Below are 24,131 nucleotides of genomic sequence, written 5' to 3'. Positions count from 1 at the left end.
GCAGTGCATGCTATAAATTCTGCAGGGTGCCCAAACTTTTGCAGATGCCATTTTTTTGTTTTCTGTTATTTTGAAAGTGTAAATGATGGAAATAAAATCTAACTTTTGTTGACATATTATAAGAATGTATAATCTGTAATGTGATGCCTTTTGGAGATTTTTCCATCTTTCCTTGGCTTCTTTATGCACATTAATACAAATTTTTACCTGGGGTGCCCAAACTTTTGATCCCCACTGTAACTAAACTATATCTCTAAACCCTCTTATTACCTAGAATTTACAGGTAAATATTATTAGAATTTCTGTTCACACTGGCATTGTGGCTGCCATTTAAAATTGAGCCATGACAGGTCAGACAGATAATTTTTTTCAATGTAATTCCAATAAAACTAGATGTGCAGAGTTGACACCAAGAATAACATTGCGAACTGTACTATTCTTACATTTAAAATAAAATGAAAATAACAAAAAGGCCTAGGAAACTCCTAATAGAGACTCTAGAAGATGGTATGAACAGAGCCTTACATCATATTATTGTTTAATGCTTATTACAGTTAATAAAACTATATATTTTTTTTTCAGATCCTTAAGGGCTTTGAAAGTTTTCTGATACCACAGTTGCCCAGCTCTCCACCTGATGTAGAAGCAATGCGGATTTACCTCATTCTCCCAGAGTTCCCTCTCCTCCAGGACTCCAAGTACTACATAACGCTGACTCTCCCGTTAGCCATGGCTATTCTCCGGCTGGACACCAACCCAAGCAAAGTGCTAGGTAAAATATAATGTGTTTCACTGTATTTTACTATGCATTATTGCTCATATACCCTCATTGTCCTTGCTTGCATTATTTCTTATTGCCTCGTGTTTACATTAGACGTACGGCAATACATTTTTTTTTTCTCCAGATAACTGGTGGTCTCAGGTCTGCCCAAACTACTTCTTCAGATTAATTGATCTGTATAAAGGAACAGTAGTCTATCTACTAAATGGACGCAAGACCCTGCTGATCCCTGTGCTATTCACCAGTTATATCTCCGCTGCTCTCAGACTTCTGGAAAAGCTGCACAAGGTAACTATAAAACCTGATGGAGTTCAGAACTTTATATATAAAGCATTCCTGACTGTAGCTCTGTAGGCATGTGAAGGATTATATGTTATCATGTCTGTAGGCATAAGTAGCTTTAGAATCACAAGATGTACTGAATGATAGAACTTCATCCACGTAACTAGTGGCTGCTTGTCTTTACCCCAGGTGAATGTGAAGGCCCAGCATGTGGAGCATGATACATTTTATATCCCTGAGATCTCCAGCTTGGTGGACATACAAGAAGATTACCTCATGTGGTTCTTGAACCAGGCAGGGCTGGTATGGATGATAATTTTTACTTTTTAAACATTTAAAGTGATTTCTGGTTTCAGGAAACAAATGTATAGAGTGAAACCTTCTTGAGAAGACCACAAAATTGTATTGAAAAGTTGTCTTCTCAAAGAAAATGAACACTATTGTTAATGTATGGTGGACTGAAGATCTGTCACACACAATTTTGTCTGGATAAGGGAATGTCCTTTTTAAATATAATGAATAGTGTATAATGAAATGTTATATACTACAGTATAGTTTTTACACCTCTCGCTTGAACTCTACTTCCAGTCACTGAATAGGAACTTTAATTGTTTGTGTCCAGGAGATAAAAATCCTTCCTGGTCATGTGATGGCTAAGGTTGGTTACAGTTAAAGGAGTATTCTGGTGCAGAGTATTTCTGCTCCGTCCTGCCCGGGCTGCAAAAAAAAAGAAAATAAACCATCACTCAGCTCCCTGGGTTCCCGCGGAGCGCCACTACAGCTGATCGGTCCTCCGGTCCTTCTTCTTCATACTTCCGTGTGTAGCGAAGCGTCACATGGCGCTCAGCCTATCGCCGGCCACCGTGATATTCTGTCTCGGCCCATAATAGGCTGAGCGCCATTTGACGCTTCGTTCACACGGAAGTATGAAGAGGATGGACCGGAGGACCGATCAACTGTAGTGGCGCTCTGCGGGAACCCAGGAAGGTGAGAGATTGTTCATTTTAATTTTTTTTGCAGCCCGGGCAGGACGGAGCAGGAATACTCAGCACCAGGGTACTCCTTTAAAGGGGTTTAACACCTTATCCTCTATCTACTATGTCTGATTGCAGGGATTTTGACCTCTTGGACCCCTGCCACCTCCAGATTGGGGCCCTTTTTATTTTGTCTTGGCTAGTTAATGGTCACATCACTAGTTTGTTTGTTATATGTTAAAAAGCTAGAGAACCTTAATATTACCATGGGCATGCATCTAGCTGGCATACCCATTGTTATCTGGCCTGTAGACAGCAATGTTAGAGCTCTCGGATTCCTTCCACAATCCAGTGTCAATCCAATAAATGTCATGATCACGCTGACATTGACTAAGCTGTTCCTATGTCTTGTTTGTCTTAGATCCAAATCACTTTTGTTTCTTTATATGCAAAGGAATGACAGGGTGGTATGTAACATTAGGATTTCTGCTTTCTTTTTTTTATAGAAAGTACGTCCTTCAATTATGCAGGTAATTGTTTTTCTGTTATTTATTTATTTTTGTTAGTTTGTTTAATTTTCCTTAAACAAATTATGAGACAATAACATCTAGGGAATATATTGGTGGGCTTTTGCTGATCAAGTAACTATAGTTTTCTGATATAATCTGTATCATGAAACTTTCATTATCCATTGACCTATAATTTGTCAGTCAGGTTTTTCCCTTCTCACTGGACAGATTAGCTCAGCACACTGCACTATTCGGACCATTAAAAGTGGCAGAAACCTGTAAAAAAAGATTGCATTTGAACAGAATCACTTAAATGTGATGCATGGTCAAACCGGTACAAAGTATCCATTGTATATGCTGTGTTGAGATCAGTTTATAGTATGACTCCTGTAGTATTCTATTTAAATATACACCGCTGAAATTGCCTTTCTCTTCAGGATTCAGTGACACTATGCTCTTACCCATTTGTGTTTGATGCTCAAGCCAAGACCAGAATGTTACAGACAGATGCTGAGCTACAGATGCAGGTATACAGCACGTTGCACAATGTAAAGTCTATTTACTTTTGCAAATGTGTCCGCATAGGATGTGTTTTGGAGTATTTTATCCTGTACTTGACAAGGGTGTATGGTTTAGTGGGAATTAATGACATTCTTTATCTGGAAAGGGGATGTGTCTTCATGCTCCAAAAAATCTGTCAAAATTTCGATGCATGCTTTTTGCATAAGGTAAGATATCTAGGTGATCTAAAATTAAGGTGCCCATACAAAACAGTCGGCCAAACCCACCAACTTTAGAGAGTTTGTCTAAAGTGTATGACAGCCTCTCGTTTTTCTTCCAACACATAATGTTGGCATTGGCAACAGATAATGGGCATTTTGGATTTCTGGGAGAGAAAAGCTGCTGCTAGAGCTGTGATGTACCCAAATCTCCCCCTCCCCAAATCTACACAGTTGGTTGCCGTAGGCAATTCTTATGTTTATCTCTTGCACTATGTATTCATAGTTTGTTCCCAGTGTATTCACGCGCATCTTCCTTTGTCCTCATAGGTGGCGATAAATGGAGCTAACCTACAAAATGTCTTCATGCTACTGTCCCTGGAACCTATGCTGGCCAGAAATCCTTATCTGGTCCTGCATGTGAGGAGAACAAACCTTGTGTCTGATGCATTGAGAGAGCTCAGTATTTACTCTGATATAGACTTGAAAAAGCCCCTTAAGGTATGGAAAGCTGGAAGTAAGAGTCATGGAATATCTCTGTGGTGTGGGGTTTCATGCAGTTTATTAGATTTTAGTTCTTAGACATATATAAAATATGTGCATGGTTTAAAAGGGTTATACAATCAGAGCAATAGAGCTTTCATTGTACTAGGAAATCACTTGCTGATACATTGGACGCTGACTGCTTCACATTAATGGGGATGAGGGGCACCTGGACTAGAATGACACTATGTAGAGAAAATCCAGAAGGGGCCTTAGCTCTTTTGTTCTTGTGAGTGTCAGGGGTCCCTGCAGTTGGTCCTCACAAAAAGTGACGGCATGTACCAGTAATACGCAGTGATCCCTGCTTAGACTGGAATGGGCTATATTCTATTTCGCAATTTTCAAAAAACAAAGAAAGCTGGCGACTCACCAAATCTTCTCAAAATCTTATTTTATTTGCACACAATACTCGCATACAGATGACTGTTAGGGGGAGGCACATACCAGGGGGTACAAAGGCGACAGCAGCAGCCGATGTTTCGCATGGGTTACGTGCTTCGTCTGGCCTTGAAAAGGCCAGACAAAGCAAGTAACCCGTGCGAAACATCGGCTGCTGCTGTCGCCTTTGTACCCCCCCCCGGTAAGTGCCTCCCCCTAACAGTCATCTGCATGTGAGTATTGTGTGCAAATAAAAGAAGATTTTGAGAAGATTTGGTGAGTCGCCAGCTTTCTTTGTTTCTTTGAAAATTTTTTGTAACCCATCTGCCACACTAGAGCACCACCATACCTCACAGTGTGACTAGTACTCCTACTCCTGCAACCAGACATTTACTTATCACAGAGCAAGCAGTGCCGGTCCAATCTTGCTATCCTATATTCTATTTTGCTTGATGAGACATTTGGATGTTTTCCTGCGTATACAATACAGGGTATTCATGCATACGGTATCCTGCATATATTTGATGTGCAGGATTTGAAGCTGTGCGAAGTCATTTAGAGTATGTTGAAATCTGCTGCATAAAATCTGCAGCTTCAAATCCTGAACCTCCGATATGCACAGGATGCTGTACATGTGAATCAAGAGAACCTCAACCCAAAATGTTTAAACTTCCATAGAAATCTGTAAGCATTTGCCTCTCAAAACACTGCTGCTCTCAAACACTGCTGCTACCCTTATGTATCCCAAAAAGTTTTTGTGTCTTCTATCACAATTGTATCAAAAAGATTGGCATTCCTGATACCTGTGATCCCCGTTAGAGTGCCTTGTTATATTCTTGCCTGTAAGTTATTGTGGCTGTACTGACTCATAATTCTCCTGAAGATGACTTGGAATGATTGCATCCATTTATTCCAGGTGATATTTGATGGGGAAGAAGCTGTGGATGATGGTGGGCTCACTAAAGAATTCTTTCTCTTGCTTCTTAAAGAACTTTTGAACCCAATCTATGGAATGTTCACGGTCTATCCTGATTCCAACCTGATCTGGTTCTCAGATATAGTAAGTGACAAAGCAATACAAGGTGTATGTTATTGTTTCATTATTATTGTAAAAGAAAGCATGAAAACATGTATGAACATCTTTGACGTTTATGGGAGTTCTTGTTGTCTGGCCACTGAAAGATTCAGAATGGCTCACAGAATGGTTGAACTAATAAAGTCTGTAGTCATTTGGGTTAAAAGCCTAAATGATAGTGTAGTGTCTGACCAGCAAAACTCCTGCTTCTATGAGTCACATATAATTAGGGGGCATCATAACCTTAGCTTTACAAAGTATGGGGGGATTTATAATGGCTTACATGCCAGTTTTCTGGTGTAATTTTTTGTGTGTGTTTTAAACATTATGGTTTTGTTTATTTATTTATTTTTGTTTATTTAAGTCACAAAACTTCCTTCAGAAGGTGACGTGCAAACCAAAAATGTGCAATTTCATCATACATCATGTGACATTTTGGTAAATTTTGCTCAATTCAAACTGGAATTAAGGAGAAAGCACAAGCTTAATAAAAGGCATATACAATTGCAAATTATAAACCCCCACCTATATGTGAAGAGTACATCTGTAAAGTCAGCAGCCTCTATTCTACTTGTTGGAATAATACAGAGCACATATTTTTCTGGCATGCGTGTGCATAGCTAGTGATAAGTTAAGAAGTTGTGTACCTAGGAGTACTAATAGATGGTAAACAGAAGCAGTACATTTAGTTAAACAAGAAAGTAAATAGTTATTTACAACATTTGCTTTTTAACCATGAATATTTACTTTAAAATTGTACACTTTTTAGTGTTTTGTAGAACACAACTGGTTCCATCTGATCGGCATTATTTGCGGTTTAGCCATCTATAACTTTACAGTGGTTGACCTTCGCTTTCCTTTGGTGCTATATAAGAAGCTTCTGAATGTTTCAGCCACTTTAGAAGATATGAAGGAGCTGTCCCCTACAGAAGGAAGGTATGTGCATCAATTTATCTGACAAACATGTAATGTACCACAGGTTTACTCTAGGTGGACAGAGGGGTTAAAGAGGTATTCCATGAAAAAACATATATATATATATATATATATATATATATATGTGTATATATATATTTTTTATATATCAACTGGCTCCAGAAAGTTAAACAGATTTGTAAATCACTTCTATTTAAAAAAAATCTTAATCATACCAGTACTTATCAGCTGCTGAAGTTGAGTTGCTCTTTTCTGCCTGACAACAATGCTCTCTGCTGACACCTTTGTCTCAGGAACTGTCCAGAGCAGGAGAGGTTCTTTATGGGGATTTGCTGCAACTCTGGACAGTTCCTGAGACAGACAGAGGTGTCAGCAGAGAGCACTGTTGTCAGACAGAAAAGAAGAACTCAACTTCAGCAGCTGAGAAGTACTGTAAATATTAAGATTTTTTAATAGAAGTAATTTACAAATCTGTAGAAATATATATATTAGGGCTCAGGGTTTGAGACAACTGGACAGGTTGTGTTTCAAGTAATAATTAAATTTATTGATTGTATATAATGTGACAATTGAATATTAGATAAAATGTAAATAGCAGCAACTGCGTCTCACAGGGCCCTTGTGTAGGCGCAGCACCAACTATTAAGAACTATAGCATATGTATAGTACAGTATATAAAATATAAAAATATACTTGTAAAAAATTATAAAAGATATAAAATAAGAATATAGAGACCACCATAAACATATATATAGAGAGGGATCTGGGTGGGAGAGTCTTAGTCCATCCTCTATGGTAGATAATCTCCTCTCATAAAAAAGTCCTGCTCATATAGACCGATTCTGGTATTGTGGTAACCAATGGCAACCATAAGGTTAGTAACCCGTAGCAACCGTTCAGATGAGTCCGGCTATTTAAGCACTTCAACGTTTAAGTAGAAGATAAACTTGATATTTGTATACAATATTCAACATGAACAGCTATTGTGCAGTCACTGTTAATATGCATGCATATTTGTATGATACTTTGTATCTCACCGCTCCCGGACACTGATGCGCTGAACTTCATGGGGATGCTGCGATCTCCTCCTGATGCGCTGTGTAATCCCGCAGTGTATTAGCACTGAGTAGCTGTCTTGGTAAGCGGCAGCATCACCGGAGACTCGGCCGTCTCCCACAGTGGTGATGTTGGTAGATGGTGGGTTGCGGGTGGTGTTGTCGCAGCGGTTCTGCGAATGCGCACGTACATGTGCCGGTGGCGTCCTCGTGGCAGCGAGGCGCGGATGTCTCCTTCACCGGGTGTCGGGTGATTGACAGTTTATTGTCTGGTATCGGACTACTATTGACTTAAGCAGGGCAAATATACTGGTGGTCTCAATAGGTATTGGGGGGACGCTGGACGCGTTTCAGGACTGTCTCAGTCCTTTCTTCAGCAGCAAAGAATAAGTGAAACGGGGGGTCACTGTATCGTATTTTATACATTTAACTCCTCCTCTATCAATTAGTGACATCAGATCCAGAGTAAACAAAGTAAACAAAACAAAATAGTTGTGTTAGATTTATGAATGAAAGTAGTAGAGCTCAGTACTAAATGAATAGGACTGTCTTGAATTACATATAGTCTGCTGTGTAATGCATTGAAAATAAAATAAAAAGACCTGTATTAAATAATATACGTGAGTGAATTACAAAGTGATGTCTTTTTGTGTGAATGGAATGTTGAGATATATAAAGTAAATTCATTGTGTGCCAATTGTTGACCATAAATATAAAATCATAGTATCTGTTTACAATTGTATAAAAGTATGAATACTATGTGAAAGTTTAAATATTGATGATGATGCAAATATTTAAAATATTGGTGTAGTGTGAAATGGGATATATATTTTGCTTGTGAGTATAATTGTGATGGTGGAACCTAATATGCAAATGTGATGATGGTGGATTACTAGAGACCAGGTGTCTAAAGAAAAGTATCTATACTCTTAGTGTTCTACAGTCGGTATATCTGTTGCAGTATAGAAGAAGGGACTAGATAGTGTATATAAGGCATATGGATATGGTTGAATACAAAAGTTATAGACAGTGGAGATATAAATACCCGAGTTGTGTGGATAAAGGCAAGGGCCCGATAAAGGGTCCGTCAGGGTGCTGATAGTACAGCCAGACCCCGACGGGCTGTCCAAAGGGACCTCACCCATCTTTATTCCAAAAAGCCGAACAGTTCCAGGTCATTATTCAAGCCCTTGGGGGCTAGTGACCCAAATTTGAATATCTTGCGAGATTCTGCCCTAGACATTTTCCCGATAAAATTCCCTCCCCTCCAATCTTTGTGTATCAGTTGTAGTGCCGTATATCTTAAAAGGTTAGGGTTACCTTGGTGGACAGATTTAAAATGTGCCGATAAGGGGTGTTTATCATTTTGTTTATTGATGTTGTATCGATGCTCCAGAATGCGTGTTTTAAGTGCACGTGACGTGCGTCCTATGTATTGTTTATGACATGGACATTCAATTAGATAAATAATATTCAATTATAATTTATAATTATAATATATATTCAATAATAATATTCAATTGTCACATTATATACAATCAATAAATTTAATTATTACTTGAAACACAACCTGTCCAGTTGTCTCAAACCCTGAGCCCTAATATATATATATTTCTACAGACAAACTACAATCTGACACCTTGGGTATAAGTGTCTAATTAGGTAGCCCGAGTTTATTTGGTGGGTAGTCAGACAAGAGCCTCTCCAACTCTTCTATAATTTACAAATCTGTTTAACTTTCTGGTTGATATGAACAAATATGTTTTCTCGGACGCTCTTCATTGGGGGACACCTATACTCATGGGTATATGCTCTTGCCACTAGGAGGTGCTGACACTTGGATAAAAAAAGTCAGCTCCTCCCTGGCAGGATATACCCACCCACTGGAAGTGAGGTAATCAGTTTTAGTTAGTGTCAGTAGGAGGCAAGACACAGGTCTGGGAGCTCCCCAGGCCTGGTCTTTTTTTTTATTATTTTCTAGTAAGGGCTGTTAAGTCAGGTTTCTCTTCCCTTTTGTTTCCCTTTTTCAGGTGGGGTTCAGGAGCATGGCGCTCACTGTTCCCCCATATGCAATGATGGGGCATAGAACTCAAGTTATTTACTGTTAACCCCTTCTCGCCAACGGCCAGCGCCTGGAGGTTGTACCCTGGGTCCTGGTCCCCCACTGCCCCTGCTTGCCCCGCTATCTTAGCCTGGGATGATGCAACGTGGCCATAAGCTGGTTGAAGATGCCTGAGGTGAGTATAAAGCATGGCGTCCGCAGGCAAGAATGTATCCCCCCCCCCCTCCTCCCCCTCTCTAAAACGTAACTCTGTCCTTTATTGCGGGGCTACTAGGTCCGGTGGAGGACAGACGCCGGCCTTTTTCAGTGGCTGCCTCCACAGGCGTTCTTTTCTGGCTCACCTATGAACAGCCTTGCTGTTCCTCCTTTCCGCCAGCTATGTTTTCCCCTACTGCGGGGGTCGGCAGCGCGCAGGGGCTCAGCCGGCTGGAGTTCAGGGTTATGGCAGCATATGGCCGCCCTTCTTCCCCTGAGCCAACACGCGACCAGGAGGCTAGGCAACGCCTCCTCTCCGTTTTTCAGGGGGCTATGGCAGCACATGGCCCCACCCTTCTCCCCCTGAGAGCGTGTGGACCAGTAGGCCAGGCAGCACCTCCTCCCCAGGTTTGCACACTCCGTGGATCATTCCTTTGGCTGGTGGATGTGATGATTGCACCTCTAATGGCGTCTTGCTCCGCCCCTTCTCCATTGCGGGGGTCGGCGGCGCATTGTTATCTGAGCGGCTCCGTCGGCCTCCCTAAGCTATAACCTGGCGGGAGTTCTTCTGGCCCGACCCGCTCTTGTCTCCTAGCCTCAGAGCTGTTCAGCACCTTAGCAGGCCCTTTTAAGCACGCTGCTCCATACGTCGCTGCTCCTAGGGCTGCCGCATGAGCATTCCTTAGTGTCTGTGCATCAGGGACATGTTGCAGGCTTCATGCAGACATATTCAGCGCACGGCACCTTGCTACCACGCTTCCTTTCTGCCATTTAGGTGTGAGTCTTCCAGGAGAAGTAAGGAACCTCCAATTCCCATGTCAGTCGCTCTGGGTTCCGGAATGCTCCTTTTCAAGGTCTTCTGCTCCTTTTTGGATGTTTTTACTTCCGTGTACGTCTTCCAAGTGACTCAAGAACCTCCAGTTCCCATGTCTGTCTCTCCGGTGTTCCAGGATGCTCCTTTTCAGGGCGTTCCGTTCCTTTTTTGGCTGTTATTACTTTCTGTCTCCTCCTTCGGGGTCCATGTACTCCCGAGATGGAGGGCGTTTTGGTCATCCGGATTACACCAGTCGAGTTGATTTCACCTTCCAGGTGCTTGCTGCAGGCCCCTGGGACAGGGGTTTTGGGTCATCTAATTTATGCACCAGGCCTCTCTTGAGCCGGTTTCCATCTCTTTTTTTTTTTTCCCCAGTGGTTTTCTGGTCTCCACCTTTTGTGCTCGCCTTCTGCTCAGGTGTACGCTGCTCTCCCTGATGCCTTTCCGCCATGTTCTCTTGAATCGGTCGATCCTGGATGGGGTTCTCTTGATGTGCCCTTTTTTCCATTTTTGTTTCCCAGCCGGGCTAGCCCTCTGTCTGGTTCTGTGTTCCTTGGGGTTGATGTCCTACTTCCCTCCAGGATGGTTGTGGCCCCTCTGGCTTCCTAGTTGACTCTTTCTTGTCTCTCTATATTGACCGAAGGTTTAGTCTCTGCAAAGGACGGTCCCTTCCTTTGGCGTCCTAGTCCATCTCCATGGGGGATCTTCAGGGAGCTCAGTTTCTGGACCTCGGTTGTTTCTGGCCTGGGGTCTCGTCCGTAGACCCTACAGATGAGTTGGTTCGGTCTCTGAACTGGTTCCCTTTCTCTAGTGGTTGTTATTCCCACCCTAAGGGACTGCTTTGGTACATCCTATCAGTATAGGTGTCCCCCAATCAAGAGCGACCGAGAAAAGGAGATTTTTTTGTGTACTCACTGTAAAATCTCTTTCTCGCAGCCTTCTTTGGGGGACACCGCACCCACCTATATCTTAATTTTTTGTCTGGATGATCTTTTCTGGTTCTTTTATCCGTGATTCTTTTCCAGGGTCATTTGGACATATGTCTTTGTTGGCTTCTCCTACTGCTTTTTGACAAAACAGATTACCTCACCTCCAGTGGGCGGGTATATCTTGCCAGGGAGGAGCCAACTTATTTTTCCTAGCGTCAGTGCCTCCTAGTGGCAAGAGCATATACCCATCAGTATAGGTGTCCCCCAATGAAGGCTAAGAGAAAGAGATTTTACGGTGAGTACAGAAAATCTCCTTTTTTAATGGAACATCCCTTTAATACTCTAGCTTTACAGCACTGGAGTCTTAAAGGAAACGGTCACCCGTTCACCCACACTAAACCCGATACACCGAGTTATAGTGTGGGTAAACAGGAGACCGATGCAGGGTTTCTGACCGATATACGTACCAGCACGCCGATGCCTGGGCCCTCTGAAGTTCGGCTTCTTCCAGCGCTGAATTGCGCGCTGGAGGCAGGCCCTCCGGCTGGATTTGAATATTCATGGATGCTGGTCACGTGAGCACTTGTACATCAGACTAAAATGGTCTTATTTGCCCATAGCAAACCAGTTACAGCTCAGCTTTTATTTTACCAGAGTAATATAAGAAATACAAGCTGAGCTGTGATTTGTTGCTATGGGCAAATACGTTTTTGTCTCCGTTTTGATAAATCTGCCCCAATGTGTTATCTGTATGACTGCATTACTACCTTGTAGAATTTTGTAAAAAAGTTCCACAGTCGTTTTCAGCTCACCCCAATGGGTTCCTTACAGATACTCGGATAGTGCAGGACAGCACTCAATCATCATAGAAGAGAGCAAGTCCAGCACGGATCAAATGCAGTGCAGATTTACATTTTATCAAATATTGTGTAACCACACGTTTTGGGTGTTGCCACCCTTAGTAAAACCTGAAACGCATGACCTTATTCACACCATCTGAGTGTATGACTAGACAGTCCTAGGGGAAATATTATTAGTCAGGGCTGACGGGGTCAGGACAAGGAACATAAATAATCAAGGGAGTCCCAGGTATTTGTTTTCTTTTAGAACCATCATGGACTTTACCAATCCATTTTCATACCAAACCAGTTCCTGCCTATAACGTTTGTGATAATGGTTTCTTTTGTTACATTTTTACCTCTAGGAGCCTTCAACAACTCTTAGACTACTCTGGAGAAGATGTTGAGGATACATTCTGCCTTAACTTCACAGTAAGGAGCCATCTGATTATAGTACACATAATAGACAGAATGTTTTAAATATCAAGTGTATTTTAACATTGTACAATAGATTAGAAGTAAAGCAACAGCTCTGTATAAAACTTCCAAAGGGGTGCATTATTCTCATTCTTCGGAAGAGCTCCTAAGATGTAAGAGTTAATCTGTATTTTACTTTTTATCTAAATATTATACTATTATACTTTATTACTATATTTTTACCTTTAAGTGTTATATTATAGAAAATATTGTAAGACATATTCTTGCTGATAAATAGTGTCCAATTCTACATTGTAACACTTCCTAGTCAGTTGTATCACTTAATACTTTGATCGATTTCTCATTGCTGGTGTGTGTCACAGTACCTTGCTTTGAGAAGTCAGTTCCTGCTGCGCCCGCTTGTTCCATCAGTTTGTTATAAGGATTTCTTCCAGATTATTTCAGGTTGCAAATAGTAGAATAGATGAATGGGACTGCAGGGAAACTGCCAAGCCAAAGGCGATTCAACCCTGCTGGTGTCCCTTCAAAGTTTGCCAATGTATTTCGAAATGCTTACTGCTTCCTTCGCCAGGATGCAGTAAGCATTCCGTCCCTGACAAAGGAAGCAGTAAGCATTCCGAAATGCATTGGAAGTAGCTTGGTCTATGTTGAACACTGTAATGATGTCACATAGAGCGATCTAACACATCAGCAAACTTTGAAGGGACAGGGATCCAGGAGTGGCAGGATGCACATGCACGTCGTTGCTCCATTTATCTTCTGTGTCGAAGTCAGCCAAGTACAGCACTCCTCCCCATTGAGATTATTGTCTCCAACTGTGTTCCAAATCATATCAGAAAGCCTTAGAGAAAAAGTATAGTAACAGTGGAGAGACTGTTGGGCAAAGGTGAATGCAGTGTCCACAAACAAGTTTCATATGATGAAAGGGAAACTAGTTTTTATAAAACAGACTTTGTATATAACACTAGCTGAGTACCTGGCATTGCCCTGTTTTTCCTTCCTAGTCCTTGTTCGGCAGGAAAATCAACAAAGGAGGAAGCTTTTGACTTCATATCCCATCCTCATGTATTGTTGTCATATCCCAACTCCATATCCCATCCCCATATCCTGTCCTCATATCTCGACCTCCTATCCCGACCTCCTATCCCGACCTCATATCCTGACCTCATATCCTGTCCTTATGCCCCATCCTCATATCCCATCCTCATGTCCCGACCTCATATCCTGTCCTTATGTCCCATCCTCATATCCCGACCTCATATCCTGTCCTTGTGCCCCATCCTCATATCCAGACCTCGTGCCCCTACCTCATATCCAGACCTCGTGCCCCTTCCTCATATCCAGACCTCGTGCCCCTTCCTCATATCCAGACCTCGTGCCCCATCCTCATATCCAGACCTCGTGCCCCATCCTCATATCCAGACTTCATATCCCGTCCTCATATCCTGTCCTTATGCCCCATCCTCATGTCCCGACCTCATATGCCGTCCTCATGTCCCGACCTCATATTCCGTCCTCATTTCCTGACCTTATATCCTGACCTCATATTCTGTGCTTATGCCCCATCCTTATATCCTGTCCTCATGTCCCATCCTCATATCCTGTCCTCAGGTGGGACTGATTTGTGATGAAGATATTGTAAGCTGAAAATAACAGGGGACGTGGCTTTGTGGGACTGGGCGTGATTTGCAAGCCAGACCGATGCACAAAAAGGGTAGATAATAAAAGGGGTGGGGCTTAAACAGTGGGTGTGTCTTTGTGAGATGGGGTGTGGCTTGCAAGCCGGACTGACACATTCACCAAGAGATGCAGAGCGGAGCTTGTGGAGTAAGGTACTGGAAGTCCCATATACTTCCATGGGACTTTAAACAAAAACCCATATTTTATATAAGGGTGTAGGTAAGGGTTAATTTAAAGGGGTAGTCCAGTGGTGAAAAACTTATCCCCTATCCTAAGGATAGGGGATAAGTTTGAGATCGCGGGGGGTCCGACCGCTGGGGCCCCCCGCGATCTCTCTGTACGGGGCCCCGGCTCTCCGCCGAGATAGCGGGTGTCGACCCCCGCACGAGGCGGCGGCCGACACGCCCCCTCAATACATCTCAATGGCAGAGCCGGAGATTGCCGAAGGCAGCGCTTCGGCTCTGCCATAGAGCTGTATTGAGGGGGCGCGTCGGCCGCCGCTTCGTGCGGAGGTCGACACGCCCCCTTCCCGCGGGCTGTCGGGGCTCCGTACAGGAGATCGCGGGGGGCCCCAGTGGTCGGACCCCCCGCGATCTGCAACTTATCCCCTATCCTTAAGATAGGGGATAAGTTGTAAACCACGGAGTCACCACTGGACTACTCCTTTAACTAGCATACATTTTTATTTGACATATAAGTAATATGTGTACTAGGTATTATTGAAATATCTCCAGCCGTACGGAAGTTGTGCGGGAACATACATTTCCCATAGATTTGCATGGGACTTTAAACAAAAACCCCGACCCTCACAAATGGGGGTAGTTAAGGGTTAAATTAACTAGCCTATATTTTTAGTGGACATATAAATAAGATGTGAGCAAGTATTATCGAAATATCTCCAGCTCTTTGGAAGTTATGCAGTAACATATATTTCCCATAGACTTGTTTGGAACTTAAAGGCTAGGTTTCTACTTGGTTTTTTTTGTTTTTGGGGGGGGGGGAGGCCAATAAAAATGGCAATTCTAACGCATGATGTTTTTTTGGGCAAAAAACGCTGCGGCCAGATGTTAGCTGTAAATCAATGAGAAATTGGAAAATTCTTTTTCCACTTGGCGTTTTTCAGTTTGGCATTTTTTAAATCTTTTTGGAGTTTTTTTCACTCTTTTTTTGCCGTTTTTAAGCTCCTTATCGGTTTTGCAAGATCTTAGCATGTTGAGCCACTGGCGTTTTTTTCCCTGAAATCGTGGCGTTTTTCTCCCATAGAAGTCTATGGGAGTAAAAAAAACGCCAAGAAAAACGCCATGTGGGTTTTAACTTTTGGTCTTTTTTCAGGCGGTTTTTATTCTCTTTTGGACTTTTTTTTTTTTATACCTATACATTTATATTTACATTTATACCTATAAAGTTTTGTAGGGTACCATTAAAAAATAATAATAAAAAAGATACAGTAGTAATGGGAAAACATTTTTTTATTAAATGTATCTTTTTTTTATAACATAAATTTTATATATTTTTAAACAGGGATCAATTTATGTGGGCGGGCAGGGCACTAAAAATGTAGCCGACAATAATACAAATGTAGTGGGTGTGTTTTTCACTTTTTATTATTAATTTTTTAGGTGGTACTACTACTCCCAGCACGGAACACACACTGTTTCATGATGGGAGTAGTAGTACCTGTACTAATTGACAGATTGCCCCGGGTTCCATTGCGATCCTCCTGTATAATTTAAATATGCGGCCGGCCGCTCTTCTATGTTCCCCTGCACTGCCGTATATATACACCTATTCATAGCCAGATGGTTCCAGCCAATCACAGCTTTCTGCGGGAAATATGAATAGGTGTATATATACGTCAATGCAGGGCACCATAGAAGAGCGGCCGCCCGCATCTATACATTATACAGGAGGATCACAGCGGGGGTGATCCACTGTGATCTTTCCTTAACTGCAGGTACTACAGCTCCCAACATGGAACAGAGTGTGCTCTATGATGGGAGTAGTAGTACCTGCAGTTAAGGAAAGATCACAGCGGGTGTCACGAGTTACATTCGCTGTGATCGTCCTTTCTATTGCAGAGATGTGGAGCGACTCTATACAGCGCTCGCATCTCTGCACTATACTCCGGCTGGTGAAATGAATAGAACATCACTCATTCATATGATTGGCTGCAACCATCCGGTCAATCCCCACTCTGGGCGGAAAATATGAATGAGTGATGTTCTATTCACAGCACTGGCTGGAGTACAGAGCAGAGATGCGAGTGCTGTATAGAGCGGCACCGCATCTCTGCTATATTTATGGACGATCGCATCGGGCGTTATGTCTATTAGTACTATTACTACTACTCCCATCATGGAATAGTGTGTTCCATGTTGGGAGTAGTAGGACTACCTAAAAAATGTTAAAAAAGAGAGAAAAAAAAGTGAAACACACATTTTGTTAAATATTAAAATTTCGTTATAAAAAAAAAAATTTTGTTAAATACATTTTTTTTCCATCACTACTGCGTCCTTTTTTTTTTTTTTTTTGGTACCTAACAAATTTTGGGTACCAAAAAAAAAATGCAAATGGGGCCAAAAATGCAATTTCCACAAAAATGAAAAATCGCCAGAAAAAACACCAGACGCAGGAAATTGCACTGGCGTTTTTTCAGGCATTTTTTTCTTGCGTTTTTTTTTTTTTTTTTTAAAACCAAAAAACGCAGGACAAAAAAACAAGTAGAAACTTAGCTTAAACAAAAACCCTGACCCTGGCAAATGGGGGTAAAGGTTAAATTAGCTATCCTATGTTTGTTGTTGACATATTAGTAAAATGTGTGCCGAGTTTCATGTTAAGTTTCATCTTAAGGCTGATATTGTTTCAAGAGCCGTTATAATGTTCCACTACGAAAACCATTAAAACCGGTTACAAAATCCCATTAAAGTCTTTGAGATTTTTACATTATCTGTTTTAACCCGTCATAGCCCGTTATTAATAACGGGAGAAATATAGTGCATGTACCATTTTTTCTCCCGTCACAAACAACGTCCGTTATTAATAATGGGCTATGACTGGTTAAAACGGATAATGTAAAAAACCAATAAACTTTAATGGTATTTTGTAACGGCCGTTTTTAAGGGTTTTCATAACGGATCATTATAACGGCTCTTTAAAACGGAAGAACTTTATAGCATAGCATATAGTGAAAGTAGCCTTAGCCGTTTGGACATGGTGCTGGAACATAGATACATACATACACACATTGGAGATTTATCAAAAGTTGCGGAGTGTCCCATAGCAAACAATCAGATCACTTCTTTCATTTTTAAAAAGGCCTCTGAAAAGTGAAAGAAGTGATCTGGTTGGTTGCTATGGGCAATTGGTCAACTTTTCCTCTGGACAGGTTTTGATAAATCTCCCCCATTAAGTTTTATATGTATAGATTCTCATACGTATATTTAGTTCAGTTCAGTTACACTTGTGTCTTAGACTTCCTCTTGTACAGTAAGTCAAATGTATATCTGTATTTACAGATCTGTAGGGAAAGTTATGGGCTGACTGAAATGAAACCTTTGGTGCCTGGAGGAGACCAGAGATCTGTGAATAAAGATAACAGGTGATTGATTATCTGTCTTACGATTGGCCTTGCAAAACTGTAGATTCAATAGTCCTAAAATCTAATATGTGTAGATATCTACATGAAATATTGATAGTTCTTAGGCTCCTCTAGTAGATTACTGCTCATTAAAAGGAGCCTTTATAGAACTCCATTATGGTCTGTGCAAAGTGGCCCAATTGCTGCATTGTTCGTGCAGCCCTTCACTTTCATCATTGCCAGCAGCACATTTCTGTTTACAGCGGGAAATGTTGCCAACATGATTTTTAGGGCCCCCTTGGACCCAGCGATCATCAGCTCATCACTGTGTCTTTTACATAGGGCACTTGATAGCAATAATTGCCCCATGTGAAAAGGGCTTTACTCTTTTTCAAATCAAGTCATAGAAATTTGAGATGTGCCCAAGGATGGCTTTGGGTGTTGTGCATATAGTCCAACTCAAGCTATATTTTGGAATAAAATGAGAAAAACTGGCATATACTTTGGAGGTTGTTTCCTTTAATGGTCACCCACAGACACTCCATAAATCACAGCAGTAATAATTTAGTATGCTTTTGTTTCAAAGATCAATGAAACCATATGATGAACCACCATATTTGTGTTATTAGTTTCTTCCAGATCTTTTAGCATTCTTCTGTTGTTGTGTGGTCACATGATCTATACTTTCATAGGTACCATAGTTGTTGAAGGAACCTCCATAATTTATCTAATGTAAATTTTAGTGTCATATCTGTGCAGAACATGTTGCAGTTATGTAAACCTAGTGGTGAAGGAGATCAAAAAATATCCAGCAAGATCATCTTGAGGTCAGAGTAAAGTCAATCACAGATGGACATTTTTTTTAATATAACTTTTTGTGTTGTAGGAAAGAATTTGTCGATGCTTATGTTGACTATGTCTTTAACCGGTCAGTACAAGAATGGTATGAAGCATTCTCCACAGGATTTCTAAAAGTTTGTGGGGGGAAAGTGTTGGAGCTCTTTCAGCCATCTGAACTCAGAGCCATGGTTGTCGGTAGTAGTAACTATAACTGGCAGGAGCTGGAAGAGGTGAGGACTATAACAAGAATGATAATGTAGACAGATCACCTGTCGTATTAATAGATTGGGTAAAGGACATGTAGTGGTTGTCATACTCATTAAAGAACTTCAGCCGAAAGCTTGTTCAACCAACAGTCTTTTCTCCAGAGTTGCCCATAAACATATACTTGGTAAAGCATGTGTGTCTATTTTAGCTGGAAGGGGAGGCAGTTCCAATAAAGGTAGTGTATGCTCCAGCCCATGTGTCTCTCGTCATCTGCAGCAGGAAGAGGCTCATCCGGAATAGGCACAACACTATGAAGTGCCTTCTTTATTGTGGTAGCAACACACTTTTTATTAAAAACTTTAAGGAGAATCACGTTTATTTTTATTTTCTATAGTAGATGATAAATAGAACTGTTTAAAATGTGACTGTTTATGGCCATTTCTTAACAATCTGCAGCAAGCATACCTGACTAACAACAAGATCTTACTTGGATCTTTCACAGAATGCTGTATACAAAGGTGAATACTCAGCTGTGCACCCTACTGTGAGGATGTTCTGGGAAACATTCCATGAATTCTCGCTGGAAAAGAAAAAAAGGTTTCTGTGTAAGTTATTGTTTATTTTTTATGGTTTACAGATTTAATTGAAAGTGTAAGCAAGCAGATGGTAAAATGGTGGATGGGAGGTATGGATCACTGATGCCTATTGACTAGTGATTATAAGACTGGAGTTTAGGACCGGGCTTTAAGAGGGACTGATGGTCCTGGAGATAAAGTCACTCATATATTCCAGTTCCTAGTGTGTGTGTGTGTGTTGGATTCTTGAACCTGATCTCACAGGTCTGTAAGCACTGCCAGAGAGCAGCACAGAGGAGTAGATAAGCTTGTCTGTGGTATGTTGAATAAAGATACACTGGACTTGGCTGCCTCACCCCAGACATCCAGTGCACGGAGCGAACTTCGCTTCGTGCCGGATGACTGGCGATGTGGGGCGGAGGCTCGTAACGTCACAGCCACGCCTGCCCACGATCAGACATCTTATCTCCTATCCTTTGGATAAGGGATAAGATGTCTAGGGGAGGAGTACCCATTTAACATGCCATGTTTTGAGTGAGAAGCTTACCGTTACCTGCAACTTTGTCATGCTGCTGAGGTGCAGGGCAGATGAAGGTCATTAGTTGTCCATTTTTGCTTTCCGCTGGAGTTGGTCGTTATGTATTTAAACCTCTTCTCGTGTTTTTATAGTGAACTCCTGCATACTTACCATTTGAAATATCCCCTTTAAAATGGAACTCTTACTTAAGTGAGTGGTTTGGATTGGAAAACCACATTATCTTAAACCCCTGTTGCTCTCGATCTCTTAGGCTAGCAGGTTGTCACAACTCTTTCTACTTCATAGGACCCTGGTCTTACAATAGACTTGGCTTGCACTTCGACTCCTCGTGTTCTTGGTTGGCTGTCAGATGCTACTCTACTACACATGATTTGGGATTGCCCTCTACTTCCATTTTGAGAGAAAGTGTTAGTGATTATACATAGGATATATGGTAAATTATATGTTGGATAATGGGCCTGATTGGTTGTAGTGAATAACAATACTTTATTTAGTAAATAAATTTTATTTAGTGAGGAAACTTATTTCTCAGTACTGGATAGGCCCTACTGTTGATGATTTTCTTACACGAGTGTAATTTATAGTTTGCTTTAAGGGTGTATATATGAGAAGTGTAAATCATCGGAAAAAATCACTTCTGTATGGGGTGTTTGGTTTAGAAAATACCATTTAGAAGGTTCACAGTCCTAGACAGGAGATAGAATAAGGGTAGGAAAACTTGGAAAATGTTAATAAAAATATCTGAATTTAAAAAAAAAAATCTAGTTCATACCTAGTCCTCTGCATCTTTTGCTAATATAAAAAAATATATATATATATATTTTATAGACCACTTTAATCATCACAGAAAAAGAAAATCTATGAAAATCTTTTTTTTTTTAATGATGGTTTGGTCAAAAAAACAAAAAAAAAAACAATTCTAATAATTGCTATGAATACCTGTCTTTTCAGTGTTTCTCACAGGCAGTGACCGTATTCCTATCTATGGCATGTCCAGCTTGCACATAATCATCCAGTCTATATCTAATGGGGAGGACTACCTGCCAGTAGCTCACACGTGCTACAACCTTTTGGACTTGCCCAAATACAGCAGCAAAGAAATCCTCAGGAAACGACTCACCCAAGCCATAGACCATTATGAAGGCTTCAGCTTAGTGTAAGCCTTAGCCCTGAGTTTCCATGCTTCCCCCAGTCTATTTGCACTTTATCTCGTATGGGCTTATTTAATATTAATGTAAAATACACTCATTGTATACAGAAAAATACTTCAGTTTCTATTTTTGTAAAGGAACCAAGTTAAAAAAAAAGTTGTAAATCAATCCTATGTGGATGTCCTAACATATAACTTTTTATATGTGTTATGATTTCTGCTGTTTTATTTGTAGTTTTTATTCTTTGCATTTGACATAATTTTAGTTGCTTCTTTGTGAATAGCGTTATATATTGATGTAATGTTATCAAAAAAAGAAATTTTCTCAGGATCACGATCAGCTTGTCATCTGACAGAATTATTCCATAGACCCATAATCCTGGTCAGGCACAAGAAATACTGTTTGTATGTTTTATGCTAGTTGATCTGATGTATGCCTACATTTCATGAACTGTTGATAGGACATTTCCATAAAAGGCCCTTCCAGTTGAGTGGATTCAATTCTAATTGAACACATTCTCCTGTTTTATATCCTGTAAATAATTTTTAGTACAAATACAAAACAATAATATGCAAAGTGAGAAAGGTTATTGCCATATTGCCACTCATTACTTGGGCCTATGCCAAGTCTCTATTATTTTGGGCCCAATCTTCATATCAGTGAGCATTCTTCTCCATAAACCTGTAGAGACTCCATCCACTCTTTGCAGTAATGTTTTGGTCTTATGTTTTAACTTGGTAGAAATAATTCACCAGAATCTGAAGAAGAATGGATGAAAAAAAATTTTTGTATAGTTCTTCTAATAAATTTAAATTTTTTTTTTAAAGTTGGAGTTGAAATGTTTGTCTTATTTTTACAATAGCCAGATGTCTGCCTAGAAAATAGAGACTCAAGCCTAAACCCAGAAAAAAATAAGTATGTACATGTATAATATTGTCTTAATAGATCTTTTAGGGGTAGCGCAGTAGAAACAACACTTCATGTACAAACATTAAAATAGAAGGGGTTCTGGCGCTGCTGCCAGAGCACCCCCATCCTCTGGCCCAGTCACCATTTTTTTTTTTAATAAAAAGAATGCACGGTGAGGGGGGAGTGGAGGATGACAGAGGGGCTGGGGAACCGAGGAGTGTAAAGGATTACCCGGGGGGGCACTGAGAAGTGAGGAGGATGATGATGGGGGGGGGGAGGGGGCACTGAGGAGTGAGGAGGATGATGGGGGGGTCACTGAGGAGAATGAAAGAAAGGGGGCACTGAGGAGTGAGGAGGATGATCGGGGGCACTGAGGAGTGTGAAGAATGATGGGGGGCACTGAGGAGTGTGAAGGATGATGGGGGGGCTGCTGAGGAGTGTGGAGGATGATGGGGGGCACTAAGGAGTGAGGGGGATGATGGGGGGGCACTGAGGAGTGAGGGGGATGATGGGGGGGCACTGAGGAGTGAGGGGGATGATGGGGGGACACTGAGGAGTGAGGAGGATGATGGGGGGGCACTGAGGAGTGTGAAGGATGATGGGGGGCTGCTGAGGAGTGTTTGAGGATGACTGGGGCGCTGAGGAGTGTAAAGGATTATGGGGGGTGCTGCTGAAGAGTGTAAAGGATTATGGGGGGGTGCTGCTGAAGAGTGTGAAGGATGACAGAGGGGCTAAGAGTGTGAAGGATGATGGAGGCGGGAGGGCTGAGGAGTGGAGGATGACTGAGGGGGGGCTGAGGAGAGTGGAGGATGACAGAGGGGCTGGGGGGGCTGAGGAATGTGGAGGATGACAGGGGGGAGGCTGAGGAGTGTGGAGGATGATAGGGGGGGTTGAGGAGTGTGGAAGATGACGGGGGGGCTGAGGAGTGTGGAGGATGACTGGGGGGCTGAGGAGTGTGGAGGATGACTGGGGGGCTGAGGAGTGTGGAGGATGACAGAGCGGGGGCTGAGGAGTGTGGAGGATGACTGGGGGCTGAGGAGTGTGGAGGATGATGGGGGCACTGAGGAGAATGACAGAAAGGGGGCACTGAGGAGTGAGGAGGATGATGGGGGGGCACACTGAGGATGGTGGGGGGCACACTGAGGAGTGAGGAGGATGATGTATGGGTTGGGCACTGAGGAGTGAGGAGGATGATGGGGGGCACTGAGGAGTGAGGAGGAGGATGGGGGGCACTGAGGAGTGAGGGGGATGATGGGGGGGACACTGAGGGGTGAGGGGGATGATGGGGGGACACTGAGGAGTGAGGAGGATGATGGGGGCTCTGAGGAGTGTGAAGAATGATGGGGGGCTCTGAGGAGTGTGAAGAATGATGGGGGGCACTGAGGAGTGTGAAGGATGATGGAGGGGCTGCTGAGGAATGTGGAGGATGACGGGGCGCTGAGGAGTGTGAAGGATGACAGAGGGGGGGCTGAGGAGAGTGGAGGATGACAGGGGGAGGCTGAGGAGTGTGGAGGATGATGGGGGGGACTGAGGAGTGTGGAGGATGATGGAGGCGGGAGGGCTGAGGAGTGTGGAGGATGACTGAGGGGGGGCTGAGGAGAGTGGAAGATAACGGGGTGGCTGAGGAGTGTGGAGGATGATGGGGGGGCTGAGGAGTGTGGAGGATGATGGAGGCGGGAGGGCTGAGGAGTGTGGAGGATGAATGAGGGGGGGCTGAGGAGAGTGGAGGATGACAGGGGGTGGCTGAGGAGTGTGGAGGATGATGGGGGGCTGAGGAGTGTGGAGGATGATGGGGGGCCTGAGGAGTGTGGAGGATGATGGGGGGGCTGAGGAGTGTGGAGGATGATGGAGGTGGGAGGGCTGAGGAGTGTGGAGGATGACTGAGGGGGGGCTAAGGAGAGTGGAGGATGACAGGGGGTGGCTGAGGAGTGTGGAGGATGATGGGGGGGGCTGAGGAGTGTGGAGGATGATGGAGGCGGGAGGGCTGAGGAGTGTGGAGGATGACTGAGGGGGGGCTGAGGAGAGTGGAGGATGACAGGGGGTGGCTGAGGAGTGTGGAGGATGATGGGGGGGCTGAGGAGTGTGGAGGATGATGGAGGCGGGAGGGCTGAGGAGTGTGGAGGAT

At 42.5% G+C, this 24,131-nt stretch overlaps 1 protein-coding gene across 13 annotated transcripts in view; it reads left to right on the top strand.

Annotated features, from left to right (window-relative positions):
• HERC3 (HECT and RLD domain containing E3 ubiquitin protein ligase 3) overlaps positions 1 to 21,854 on the top strand; it is a 179,786-nt gene extending 157,932 nt beyond the window's left edge. For 8 of the 13 annotated variants that reach the window (XM_056567731.1, XM_056567706.1, XM_056567715.1 and 5 more), the window contains 13 exons: positions 583 to 772; positions 906 to 1,069; positions 1,253 to 1,366; positions 2,544 to 2,567; positions 2,984 to 3,073; positions 3,596 to 3,766; positions 5,103 to 5,246; positions 6,031 to 6,197; positions 12,457 to 12,523; positions 17,725 to 17,807; positions 18,673 to 18,856; positions 19,336 to 19,438; positions 20,898 to 21,854. In XM_056567731.1, the coding sequence (XP_056423706.1) occupies positions 583 to 772; positions 906 to 1,069; positions 1,253 to 1,366; positions 2,544 to 2,567; positions 2,984 to 3,073; positions 3,596 to 3,766; positions 5,103 to 5,246; positions 6,031 to 6,197; positions 12,457 to 12,523; positions 17,725 to 17,807; positions 18,673 to 18,856; positions 19,336 to 19,438; positions 20,898 to 21,106 (1,710 nt within the window). In that variant the 3' untranslated portion in view covers positions 21,107 to 21,854. Of the gene's footprint in view, positions 1 to 582; positions 773 to 905; positions 1,070 to 1,252; positions 1,367 to 2,543; positions 2,568 to 2,983; positions 3,074 to 3,595; positions 3,767 to 5,102; positions 5,247 to 6,030; positions 6,198 to 12,456; positions 12,524 to 17,724; positions 17,808 to 18,672; positions 18,857 to 19,335; positions 19,439 to 20,897 lie in introns of those variants that run through there. The other 5 variants (XM_056567783.1, XM_056567800.1, XM_056567775.1 and 2 more) reach the window with 3 other exon arrangements.
• Positions 21,855 to 24,131: the final 2,277 nt, after the last annotated feature.

This window comes from Hyla sarda, chromosome 1, assembly GCF_029499605.1.
Source record: "Hyla sarda isolate aHylSar1 chromosome 1, aHylSar1.hap1, whole genome shotgun sequence".
Classification (NCBI taxonomy): Eukaryota; Metazoa; Chordata; class Amphibia; order Anura; family Hylidae; genus Hyla; species Hyla sarda.
The sequence above is the reverse complement of the archived record's forward strand: the minus strand, read 5'-3'. Positions and strand labels throughout refer to the sequence as shown.